Genomic DNA, 13338 nt, shown 5'->3' on the forward strand with positions numbered 1-13338 from the left:
TACGGCGGCCCCGCCCCGCGTGACACTGTTCACAGCCCAGTGCAGCCCCCTCCCCAGGAACGTGGGCTGGGCCCAGTGAGCACTTCTCCTGAGTGGGGCTGTGACTCCTGCTTGCCCTCCGGTGAGGCCAGCGGCCACCGTGTGAGCTGCCCTGTGGAGAGGAACCAGGAACCGAGGGTGGCTTCCAGCCATCAGCCAGCTCCATGTGAAGGCCCTAGAGCCCTGCCAAAAGCCAGGCGAGCCGTTGAGCCTTGAGGTGACGCAGCCTTGTGAAGCGGTCTGAGCTGAAGGACCCAGGGAAATAGTACTGGTTTGTGGTCCTGGGGATTGAACTCAGGGGCATTCTACTTCTGAGCTACACTTCCAGCCCTTTTTATTTTTTGTTTTGAGACAGCGTCTTGCTAGGCTGTTGAGAGTCTAAGGTGATGAGGCTGGCTTTGAACCTGCAATCTTCCTGTCTCAGCCTCCCCAGTACTGGGGTTACAGGTGTGCACCACCACACCTGGCTCATCCACCAAAACCAATGTCTAAAAATACATTAATAAACTGTGTGTCTACTTCATCTGCTCACTCTCTGCCGGGGCCAAGAGACACAGTAAAAATCAAGCTGGAGATGGGCACGGTGGCACAGCCCTGTTATCCCAGCAACTTGGGAGGCTGAGGCAGGAGGATTGCAAGTTTGAGGCCAGCCTGAGCAATTAAGTGATACCCTGTCTCAAAATATCATCATAGTCGTCATCATCAAGGGCTGGGGCTACAGTGCAAAGGCGGAGCACCGCTGAATTTGAGCCCCAGCGCTGTAAAAATGCGGCAGCACTGGGCTGCAGCGCGTCTCGAGCACAGACGGGCTTTCTGCTGGGGAGCAGGCCTTCTCCACGGAGACTGCTCGTGCTCTGCTCCCTGCACACCCAGAACTAGCGGCAGAGTGGGGGGCTGGGGCTGCACCCTGCAGTCGGCACCTTGAGACAATGGGAAACCTGAGAATCACACAGGAATCAGTGAGGTGGAGGAGCTGGTCAGGGGTGGGGTGAGCCGTCTAGCTGTAGTGATTTGTGGGTGTAAAATCACTGTGTGTCTCTGGGCTTCAGCTGCCAAGAGGGGCCTAGCCCGGGGAGCCCGCAGCATGCTCCGCGGGGCTTTAAGGACGGCGGGATCTTGTAAGACAACCTACAGCTGGGGCTGGAGGTCAACACGGCCTCATCCAGTAACGGAGCACAATGGAGGCCCTGTAGCTCAGGTTCGCTGAGCACAGAGGTCCCTTGTAGCAGGAAACGACTGTGCTGGACACGCAGAGCTCAGACGTCCGCCCTGCGCAGTGCCCTGGACTGCTGGCTTTGCACGTCTGCAGTCAGCAGACCAAGAACCCGAGAAAGCTGAGGATCACATTCCAAAAAAAGTCTGGAATTACGCTTTTAATTTCAGAGGGTTTGTGTCCACAAGAAAATGGCCTGTTTTCCACCAACATTCCTTTTATCTTGGAGGAACCTGAGGCCTACAGAGGCCACAAGGTTACAAACAGATCAGCAGAGAGGCGAGGAGGGCACCTGGAGCCTCTAATGGTCTCAAACTACTGGAAACTTACACGTTTCTAAGTCAGAAGGCACAGGAATCAACCTGGACTTCTCACTACTGAGGCTAAGCATGATTTTCTACGAGAGTTAATTTCAAGTAAGAACAAGAAATATACAAAAAGGAGCGTTAGAGGGATTATGACTTTTACCCTTATCTAGGACACAAATCTAATATTGGAGCCAAAACAGGTGGAGGGTAGGCCAGAGAAGGTGCGCCGAGCACGCAGTGGTCCCTCCCCGGCCCTGTGTCTGAGGAGAGGGACTCATACCCGAGGCAGGGATGCGCGGTGCCGCTCTGGATGGGCTCCCTGCTTGGTGCTGCACACAGGACTTCCTTCCCTTCGTCTCCCTTGCGGGATGGGCTCACGGTTTTAAATCTCTCTGGTACACATTACAGCCAGGTAACCAAGCGCAGGGAGGCCTGTGGCCAAAAGCCTGATGTGAGGGTCAACGTTCTCCATGGGGTGTCCCAGCCCCACCAACAAAAACTTCCAGCCAGGCGTCATCATGGCAACGGGCACCAAGGACACTGGACTCTCCCCCTCTCCCTCTGACTCGTGGATACCTGCCAGGTAGCAGATGGCCAGTTGGACGATTACCTCCATTTTTGCCGCGGTGTATTTAAGTTAAGCTGGCCTCTTTGCTGCCGATTTGCAGAGGCCCTTTCAAAAAAAAAACCAAAGAACCATGTTGGGAGACTGAGGCCGCAAGTCTGCAGTGCAGGCAAGGCACCGTGGCCGTACAGAGAACTGGCATGGAACATTTTCTCCAAGAAGAAGACAAAGCCACACGTAGCTGCCAGCCGCTGCGGGTGCTCGGAAGATGGGGCTGCCCTGTCAGCTGTGGGAGGGACAGGACAGAAGTGATGGGCCGTCTGCTGCTCCAAGATGAGAGCTGCCTCACTGGACAAGAGTTCAGACTGCCGGGAGTTGGGACTGCAGACGGAAGCGACAAGCAAGGTAGAAGTAGGCAGAGGAGACGAGAAAGACAGTCCAGGGCGGCCGGCAACGCAGCGGCTGAGCTTCCCCCGCTGATGGAGGGGCAGGGACAGAATGCGCCTGAGACCTGCTGTCTCAGCACGGCGCCCACCTGCAAGCTGACGTCGGTGTAGCTTTCGAAAGGTACACTTGGCTTCTAAACACCCAGAGAGGGGTTGAAGAGAGTTTTGTGATGTTCCTCTGCTCTTTCCACTTTAACACGGGTGTTTGTCAGGAGGATAAGGCCGCCAAGCTTACTGTGAGGTCCCTGCACAGGGCTGAGGCCTGTTTTTTCTTTCATCTTATCAGGAAGCTCAGGGCTCACACCCAAACTGTCCTCACCGTGGCGGCTTGTGGGCTGCTCCAGGACTGACGTGCGGTGACGACAGTGGAAGGCAAGAGAAAGCTACAGTGTTTGATCTTCACGAAGGAGCTGGAGAACATTATAAGTGAGATTTGCCAGTCACGGAAAGCGGAGGGTCCCATGTTTTCTCTAATATGCAGAAGCTGGGGAGTAACTGGGATGGCGGAGGGATCCAGACAACGGAGGAGAAACGCCAGTGGAGCCAGGGAGGTGGTCTAAGGGGAGGGGAGGGGGGGCTGAGGTTCACTGATGGAATGCTATCACCGACTATGCGTACAGATGTGAACATACCAATGTGAGTCTCAGTACTCTGTAGAGGGAAGGGGGCAGGGGGAGGGGCGCCAAGTGTGTGCATGTGTGTCACTGTCAACATGATCGACATTATGGTGTGAGACTGCACTGCACCAATCAAAGCACATTAAAAAGAAGCTCATTGAGTGAAATTTGAGTATTCCTCATGGGTAAACAAAACTTGTGCCACGCAGCCTGGCATTCTTTCAGCGACAGCTCTCTACTCTTGGTTGTAAGCCTGCTGTGTGTACCACGGTGGTCAGAGTCCGGGCTCTGCTGTGTGCCAGGTCTGGGTGCCAGCTCTGCCACTTGCTAGCTGTGTGCCCTGGGGCGGCTTACCTAACCTCTCTGCCCCTGAGATTCCTCGTGGGTCAGGTGGGGCTAACATCTGCCTTAAAGGCTGGTGGGGATGATTGCGCAACACTCCCCTCCCTGGCTCAGTACAGCGGAAGCTGTTATTCTTTGAGAGGTGCTGGGGGCGATGCAGATGAGGCCGTGTCTCCACTCTGAGCAGGCTACAGTGCCTGGAGGAAACCAGGCACGTGTGAGACAGCATATAAAAGAGGGCGGAATTTGCACCCTGTGCAAAGGGGAAGCAGCATCTAGGAGAGGCTTCCCTGACATCCTGGAGCAGGGGACGGTTTCATAGAAGCAGCCAGCATCTTGAGTGTCCCACTGCAACAGGCACGGGGCTTGGGGGGGGGCCGTGGGGCATGGGCAAGGAGGCTGCCCTTGGCAGCAGGGCTGGTGAGCGGCCAGGGTGGAGGGGATGGAAAGTGTGCTGGGGGAGGCGACGTGGGGACGTGATCATCCAGAGCCTTAAATAAGTGACCACTGAGTCGATTTCATAGGTCACAGGCGCGCAAACGACAACCACGGCAAGTCTGGCTTCCACCTGCTCACTTGTGTTCTCTCTCTCACGCCTTTCTGCAGCCATGAGCCAGGAGTGGGTTTTAAATGGCTGCAAATACCTGCATATCTCTAGTTGGGCCACAAAGCCTAAAATATATTTGTGGTCTAACCCTATTTTTTTATGTTGCAGGGATGGAACCCAGGACCTTAAGTATGCTAGGCAAGCACGCTCCATGGAGCCGCCCCAGCCCTGCTGCCTCGGCCTCTGAGAACCTGCTGCCCCTGCTACAGACAGTGGCAGGAGGGAGGGAGTGATGTGGCTGGTCTGGCCTGTGCTTAGGAACCCATCTCTGGACAATGTGAAGGAGGACTGGGAAGGACAGGCAGGACTCAGGAGGCATTCCCAGTGGAACGGGTGACAGACAATGAGATTGGAACAGAGAGTGTGCCAGGAACAGAGAGGAGGAGGGAGACACCGGCTCCTGGAGAAAGACCTGAGCAGGCTTTGGAGACTGGAGGGAGGGGCAAAGCCTAGGTGGTTAGTGTGAGGATGCTCGTGTGGACAATGACACCAAAGGAGGCAGGATGTGCAGAGGGTGATCTGTGGGCAGAAGACCCATTCATGCCAGACCCGAATATCCCAACTGGGGTTTCTTAGAGAACCTCGGGGCTCACGCCCTATCCCGAGACTCTGGGCTCAGCGTAGAGCTTCTAACCTGGAACAACTTTACCATCTAGGGGCCCAAGAGCAGGGGCATCTAGTGGGTAGAGGTCAGAGAGGGTGCCAAAAGACCCTACAATACACAGGGCAACTCCCCACAGAAAAAAGTTACCTGGCCCCAACGTCAGTCGTGCCGAGGAGAAATGCCTGGCTGGAGGCGACTTGAGTCATGTTCTACTGAAGCTGGTCAGCGAGGGCATTTTTTTCTTTTTCTTTCTTTTTGTTTGCAGTGCTGGGGGTCAAGCCCCAGGTCTAGCACATGCTAGGCAAGTGCTCTGCCACTGGCTACTCCCCAGCCCTGTCCACACATTTCCTCCTGGGTAGTGAGCCGCTGTGGAAGGAGAAGCCTCAGATTCCATTAGAACTTCCAAGAGCCAAGAATAAACTCGTGCACACTTGGGAGAAGTCCCCAGAAGACTGGGCTTCTCCTAGATTCTCTCTTGGTTTCCTGAGGTCCAAGCTGGTTAAACATAGGAACTAAAATTTGGAATGTGAAAGCAATGAAAACATAGCTTTTTTTTTTTTTTTTTTTTTTTTTTTTTTAGTACTGGGGGTGGAACCCAGCAGCATTCTATCTCAGAGCCACGACCCCAGCCCTATTTTTTTTTCTTTATTTTGAAACAGGGTCTTAATGGAGTTGCAAAGGGCTTCACTTAGTAGCTGGGGCTGTCTATGAACTACAATCCTCCTGTCTCAGCCTCCCAAATGCTGGGATTACAAGTGTGTGCCACCACACCAGGCTACAACATAGCAATGTTGTATGTTTAAGTTGCTAATAATTTGTCTAATCGAGGCACCGAGGGCTTAGCTGTGTCATCTGTGCAGTGCCTCGTGCAGTGCAGAGTGAGCTGGCCGACTCTTATTAAAAAGGCACCACTCTAGTCAGCTGTCTCTGTAGCAACTCTGACTGTATAGAACATTCTCCTACTTTTCCTTTTCTCCTTTTCAACATCAAGGCTCCTAATGAGGGTGAATCTACGTGCCAAACGGCGATTGGCAGTAAGTGGGGAAGCGTAAGGGACAGTCCCTGCCTCCTGATGACGTGCCTCCGTGGGTGGAACTGAGCAGCTGCTCTTTTCCGTCATGGACTCTGGGCCAGGAAGCTCAGCTACCCTGGCCTTATCATTATATGCGACATCTGAATAGCTTGAAGTTCAGCTATAAACCGGCCACTGTAGAGAATGCACAGCCTTGTGACTTGAGGAGATGCCCACAGACACTCAGAGTGAAGCTACAGCAATGATCCCAGGCCGAGAGGAGGTGCGGGGTGCGGTTAAGAGAGAGACAGTACTAAGGCATCGGTCCTGTTGGGGACACAGCCCGGACTGCAGAGCTGAGCCCACAAGAAGGCGCCAGGGAAGCAGCCGATGCTTTCTTAGGGTGCTTTCTTTTGTCCGGAAAAGTTGGGAGCCAGAGGTTGGCATGAATAAAGCTGGGGGAAGGATCTGGTTGCTGAAAGAAAGCCTAGATAATGAAGTGGAGGCCAGAAGATTTCAAAGTCTACAAAGGAGAAACTCGTGAAACGAACCCAACTGGATTCTTTCTCTGGAGGCCTTTCTCCAGTATATAGATCAACACCCAAAATGAAAGATAAAAAGAGCTGCGGAGCTGGGAGTTTATGGGTGCGGAAACCGAGGTAGGTAAAGGTTATGGACTTGGTCAGATGGAAAAGAAACGAGATTTTGCCAACAAGGCTGTGTTAGCGAGAAGGGCGATCCATTCATGTGTAATTCACGGAGGCAGATTTAAACTTCCCTTCCTGGAGGCGAGGTGGTGGGGGGGCAGGGTGGTGGTGCGAGGTGAGGTCACGGTGGGGCAGGGTGGTGGTGTGGGGCGAGGCACAAGGCAAACCTTTCAGAGCTGCCTGTCGCCTACACTTTACTGAAAAGTTCCCCCCAAAGTTGCTGATAACGTCGGTGTTGTCAAGTCCAAGGGCTTCCTGGTCTTTACTTTCTCCTCTTTGAGGATTTCTGGGCTCCCAAGAGAACCCCAATTCTTCACCTCACCTCCTCTTCCTACTCCCTCTTCCTCTTTTTTCTTTTTCGTCTACTCTGGGTTTTCCCAAGGCTTATGTTTATGATTCCAACCCCTATTTTATGCTGAGGGCTTCCAGATCTATGCTGCCAGCCCCATCTCCCCACTGGAGTCTCAGCTGCACCTCTCCAGGCACCTGGCAGACCATTGTGCTCGACGGCCTGGCTCTCCAGTGTGACCAGGCCCGGGTCAGACGGACCCCTTCCCGAGCCAGCTCGCCTCCCTCAGCCAGCGCGGCTCAGGGCCTCAGGCTCCAAACCTACAAGTCACCGTTCCTCCTTTCCTGTTACTGCTTTGATGAGAATTAGACTGTAGAATCCGGGGGAGATAAGCATGTCCTAGGAATCAATATCCTTCCGTGGGAAAAAAAGAATTTCTCCAGTTTGGTACAGAGAAAAAAGTTTCCTGGAGACCCTGGAGGCCAGTTTTCATATGGCGTGCATTCTGGCCAGGAGATGGAAAGACAGAAATACAGAACAGGAGGGAAATAAAAGCAGGCGGGGAAGCTGGGGAAGAAGGCGAGAAGCTCTGGGTGCATCTTTGATGAGAGTGAGGAAAACACCGGGGACACCGCACAGACCTGGGGGCTGCTTTCCTCTCGTGTCTTCAAACTATAAACCACCTCTGGGTGCTCAAGGAGTTTGGGGGAGTGAAATAAGAATACTTACTTCTAATACTATGATGAAGGTATATTTTTAGTTTTTTTTGTAGTCATGGGAATTAAACCCGGGGGGCATTCTACCTCTGAGGTATACCCTCAGTCTGCCTCTCTCGTTTAAAAAACGATTTTTGAGACAGGGCCCGGCTAAGCGCACCATCCTGAACCCTTCATCCTCTTGCTTCACCCTCCAAAGCACTGGGATTGTAGACGTGCGCCACGCTCGGATCAGAGAGGGATATTTCTGAGAAGTAATCCGGTCTCTTAGTGGATCTGTTATATGACAGAACCTTGAGCACAGGCACTCTTACAGGTACTTGAGCTAGTTAGGACCTTTGTGATTAATATGGTTATTAATTCATATAGAGTTTGGGTTAGTACTGGTTTTCATTCAGCAAATATTTTCTGAGTATCTACTGTTAGCCAGTGGGAAAGCCAAGTCTTTTGATTACAGTCTGATGACAATTCTGGGCCTGATTAACCCTGACTCAACTGACGCTATCTACTTCCTGAGCCTCTCAGGTATGGGGTGAGCCAAGCTTAGTGGCGCATGCCTGTAATCTGAGTACTTGGGAGGCTGGGAGAGGATTGCAGGTTTGAAGCCAGACTCAGCAACTTTGTGAGACCCTGTTTCAAACATAAAAACTAAAAAGAGCTGGAAGTATAACTTGGAGGCAGAATGTCCCTGGGTTCAATTCCTAGTACCAAGACAAACAAACAAAATGTATGGGGCAGGTGGGTATGGTGGCAAACACTGGTAATCCCGGCACTTGGGAGGCTGGGATAGGAGAATTTGGGGTTCAAGACGAGCCTCAGCAATGTCGCAAAGCCGTGTGGTGTGGAGGATGGAACCCCGGGCCTTGGGCAAGCTACGGAAGCGCTCTACCACTGAGCTACATCCCCAAGCATCAAGGGTAAGACTGGTCTAAGAAATAGTATCTCAGTGACGGCAATTCCTATTTCTTGCATTATATGGTATTCTGTAAAACTTAAAAAAACAAACAAGCAAACACCAAAATGTGTTCATGGAACTAGACACCCACAACGTGTATCTTCTTTGGAAACAGAGGTCTCAGAGAAAAGGTGTTTCCAATTCATGCACATTCAGAGAGAAATCAGGAGATGCGAAGCTGGAAGACTGTTGGAAGTAAATTCCCAGCGAGTGGTTCTAGCTGTAAACGGCATCTCTGGCCTACAGGGATGAGGAAGGAAGATAGCTCTGGTGGTGAGCAGCTCTGGCCAAGTGGCGCCCAGGGTCAGCAGGGAGGCTGTCGAGTAATGAGGGATGGGCCCTCAGCGGAGGGGGAGGGGGAGGGGAAGGAAAGCAGGAAGGATGCGCCTGCCTTTCCCCAGCCTGCTGGGCCATTCTGCTGCTTGTGGGAGGTATTATCCACGCCTGCTTCTCTGCTACTTCTTCATCTTTGTCTTGAGGTGTTTTTTTTTTTTTTTTTTTTTTTTTTTGGTAGTGGTATTGGGGAATTGAACCCAGGAACGTTCTACTACAACCCTTTATATTTTTAAATTTATTTTGGTTTTTGTCTTTTTTTTTTTTGTGGTACTGGGGTTCCTGGAAGCCCTCTACCTCTGGGCTACACTCCCAGACCTATTTTTACATTTTTTATTTGGAAACAGGGTCTCCTAAACCAGCGCATGCGGCTGGCTTCGAACCTGCGTGATCCTTCTGTCTCTGCCTCCCAAGCGTGGGGATTACAAGCGTGCGCCACCACGCCCGGCTTAATTTATTTTGAAACGGGGTTTTGCCAAGTTGCTCAGAGTCTTGCTAATTGTTGAGGCTGGAATCAAAGTTGTGATCCTCCTGTCTCAACCTCCCAAGTACTGGGATTACAAGTATGTGCCACTGTGCCTGGCTAAAAATGAGTGAGTTTTGAATTTAACATTTTTAAATTTCTCTCTTTACCTGAGATAAACTACATGTCAGCTTTCACTGTTGTAAAAATGTATGCTCTGAAAACTTCCCTATATTACATATTTTATTTTTGTGTGTGTGGTACTGGGGATTGAACCCAGGGGTATTCTACCTCTGAGTTACATCCCCAGCCCGATTTTTTATTCTTTATTTTGAAACAGGGTCTCACTTAAGTTGCAGATGGCCTCACTAAGTAGCTGTGGCTGGCTGCGAACCTGCGACACTCCTGTTTTAGCCTCCCAAGTACTGGGATTACAAGCGTGCACCACTATGCCTGGCTAATTATATAAACGAATGAGGTTACTACTGTAGATAGGTCCTTAACTGATTTTCTTGTGTGGACTAGTGGCTATCAGGAAAAATAAAGACACACACCACCCTTCCCCAAGCATCATGCAATAACAGCCATGCAGCTCCGAAAGCTCAGCACCCTGCAGCAGGTTCTGAGCGGGAAGCCACTTGCGTGCAGCTGGTCTCTTGGCTGTCACCAGCCATTCTGTTAAGAAGGCTGGTGGAACAGGAGCCTCGGGAAGCCCACTCGAGACGGCAGGACGCCTTCCTTCCCATGCACACTCATTCATGACGGGGGCGTTTAGACTGGAGGTCACTCCCACCACCCTGAAGTTGTTTCAAGCAATTCAAGTTATTCCAGACACAAAACAGTAGAAGATGAAAAAGTAGGGAAATGCAATGGCAGCCTGGCTGATGGTGCACATCTAAATAAGCACAACAGGTGTGCACTGAAGAATCAGGGAGCTCTGGCCTCACGTGGGAACAGGCTGCACAGGGTAAGCAGGGTGTGGACTCCTGGGCCATTTTACACCGCCACGGAGGGAGCCAGAGAGCGTTTACACAAGACCGGTTCCTCAGGGATGCTGCGTTGCAGGGAGGAGGGAGGAGGTGTGGAGCACTTATGAGCAACAGAAGAGCATGCAAAAGGAGCCAGAGTCCAGGGGAGAATTCTGAAGTCCACTTACTGCCTGCTTTTGTTCTTCCTCCTAGAGGTGTTGAAGGCGAAAAAAGGCAGAGGAGAAAAGGAGAGAAATTAATGCCCATCACCACAAACACTGGGAAGAAATGACAGAAGAAACCAGACAAATCAGGCCAGGCACCTTCCACCAGCAGGACACAGCAAACGAGAGGCCTCTGCCCACAGAGACTCAATGCTCATAGTAGAGTTGAAAAGAAAAACTCTAGAAACCATCTAGTGCCATTTCCTCATTTACAGACAAAAGAGGCCTAGAGTGCCGGCTTGCCAAAGGTCAGTGACTATTTAGGGTATGCTGACAGAGGAAGTTCAATCAAGGCTTAAAGACCTACCTAGCCATCATTCTGCTTCACCAATCACATCTGCCCAGCCAGTGGTTCTCAAGATGGGGAGCACAGGCCCTCAGCATCAGCATCACCTGGGAACTTGTCAGAGAGGCAAACTGGGGCCTGAGCCCGGAGCCAAGGACTGGAAGCCTGGGGTGGGGACAGTGTGTTCCAAGAGCTTGTTGCCCCACTGTGAGAAGCACGGCTCCGGCTTCCCCACAAGCTTTCTTTCCCAGTTCCTTCTCCCCACTGACCCTGTTGGAGCTGCCCCCCGCCCCCCACTTGCTATCAGCCCGCATCGTCTTTTTTTCTGGGGATGCAAACGCATGTCTGTTTCTTGCAATAAACTGGAGACTGCTTCGGGACCCTAAAGGCTTTTCAAAAAAGAATTTGCATTCTTGGTTTTTCGTTAATTCAAAATAGGTTTAGTTAGGAATTCTTCTGCAGGAGGCACTGAAAACAAAGATACAATTTCTGTTTTAGAGCCGTTTAGTGATGATGTGTAGGACAGGCTTGCTAACTACAGATGACTGAGCAGTGACTACATCGGTGGACACTGCAGGGAAAAGCCCAAAGAAGAGAAATGCTTTCTAGTTTCTTTCTCCTCAGTCTTTCGCTCCTGGGCTGCTTTGTCTTTGAATGGACCCTCCGCTTCCTCTTTCGGTGCCTCACCATGGGTGACTGTGGTCGGAGCGTCTGCTCTTTGCTCCAGGATGTTAATCTTAGAGCGGTCGCATTAGTTCCACCTAAACTGTATCCACGTGCAGGATCCACTGAACATGTGTCTAGGGGGTCTTAGATATGGATACGCGGTCCTGCTCTCTCAGAGTCTGTAGCTCTTGGTGTAATGACAGTGATTTCAGTAAAACAAAGGAAAAGGGTAAGTAAAATCTTACTGTAAAAGAGGAGGAGCAAATACAAACTTGGGAGAAAACTTTTATTTCTGTAAGGCGTATTCATGGTCTAGAAATGAACACCCAGGGATTCCGGCTGCCAGTGGCCCGGTCTACCCCCAGGAGCCCAGCAGGGGCCTCTGAGCACAGCTGCGGAGCCTAGGAGAAGGCAGAAGCTTGCGGCCTCTGCCCTGGCACATGGGGTTCTTGGGAAGTGTCTCTTCCCAGGCAAGACTTCCCACTGGGGTAGGCCACTGCTTAATCCACCAGGCAAGGCAAAAGGCCATCAGGGAGTTACTAAACAATTTAAAATGTGCTTTTTATTGCTGGTACTAAGTGCTGAAATGGAAATTGAGGTGGTAGGGGAGGTATAGCAACCCTCACAGGATAAAATCCTATCCAAGGTCAAAATATCAGCATGTGGCTGGGCGTGGCGGCACAAGCTTGTAATCCCAGAGTTTGGGAGGCTGAGACAGGACGATCACATGGGTTCAAAGCCAGCCTCAGCTACTTAGTGAGGCTCTAAGCAACTTAGTGAGACCCTGTTTACAAATAAAGTATAAAAACAGGTCTGGGAATATAGCCTGGAGGTAAAAAAAAAAAAAAAAAAAAAAGCCCCTGGGTTCTACCCCCAGCACCACAACAAAACAAAACAAAGAATAAAAAATGGGGCTGGGCATGTATCTTGGAGTTAGAATGCCCTGGGTTTCGTCCCCAGTACTGCAAATAAATAAATAAATAAATAAATAAATAAATAAATAAATAAAATCAGTATGTGATTTCTTAGAACTGTCTCTAAGATATCTCCCTGTTTCACTCTTTTCCCCAACTCTGGGATTGGAGATAACGTTGCTTTGGTTTAATAGAATGAGGAAATTTCAGCAAGCATTGCTTCATGCTTGAACCCGCGGCGACTCTGCTATATAAGTTTGTCCAGAGACATAAAATCATTGATTTGCAACAGACACATGGGTCTGGTCAGGACGGGGCGGGCCGGCAGGACAGCAATCGCAGCACTCAGAGATCTCCCGTATGCACGGGTGTTGGGAGATAGTGGACTTTGACAAAGTGTTACCTCAGATGATGTTGTATAATTTAAACACACAAAGTTATTCGGATAGCCTTTAACACTCTGTCAACACAGTAAATGGGCCAGATATAAAGCCTTAGAACCTTTCTGTTATCAGTTAGTCATCTGGGGTCATAAACACCGATGACAAGGGATAGAGCCAGCTTGATTTAAAGGGGGTCATAATACCTTAATTTCAAGTGCAAATCTAGAGGTGCTTATGTGACCTAAATATGTGTGAATGTCTTCCACATGGGAGAAGTCTGGCCCGGCGGCCACAGCAGGCTGTTGGCTTTAACTACGAGAGTCACCGATTAAAAAATTTACGTTCTAACTAGGTAGGCATTTACAAGTGAAATTGAAATTCAAAACCGCAGAAGTCATCTGTTCGATGTTTTTCAAAAGCAATACTGGAAAATGAGAAATAAAGCAGAAAGATGTTCAGAGCATGTAAGAAATTGAAACGCCAACACATAACCATTTGTAGATTTTTAAATAAGAAGTTTGAGGCAGAGGCTAGTGAAAAACTTATTAATCAGGGGGAAAATATAAGGAAAAGATACGAACAGAAACATCGGCACCTGGTGTATTCATTTCGGGTCACCCCCATACCATTTTGGCATGGGGCTGTATTTCTATTTTCTGTATTTCTATCTTTCTAATAAAC

At 50.4% G+C, this 13338-nt stretch overlaps 1 protein-coding gene across 1 annotated transcript in view; it reads right to left on the reverse strand.

Moving 5' to 3' along the window:
- The window catches only part of DTNB (dystrobrevin beta), a gene marked incomplete at both ends in the record, with an annotated part of 203282 nt that overhangs the window by 12242 nt on the left and 177702 nt on the right, over positions 1-13338 (reverse strand). The window contains one exon of the mRNA XM_080711332.1: positions 10373-10393. Coding sequence (XP_080567458.1) covers positions 10373-10393 — 21 coding nt within the window. The remainder of the gene's footprint in view (positions 1-10372; positions 10394-13338) is intronic.

Source organism: Muscardinus avellanarius (assembly GCF_963383645.1).
Source record: "Muscardinus avellanarius genome assembly, chromosome: 15".
In the NCBI taxonomy this organism is placed as follows: domain Eukaryota; kingdom Metazoa; phylum Chordata; class Mammalia; order Rodentia; family Gliridae; genus Muscardinus; species Muscardinus avellanarius.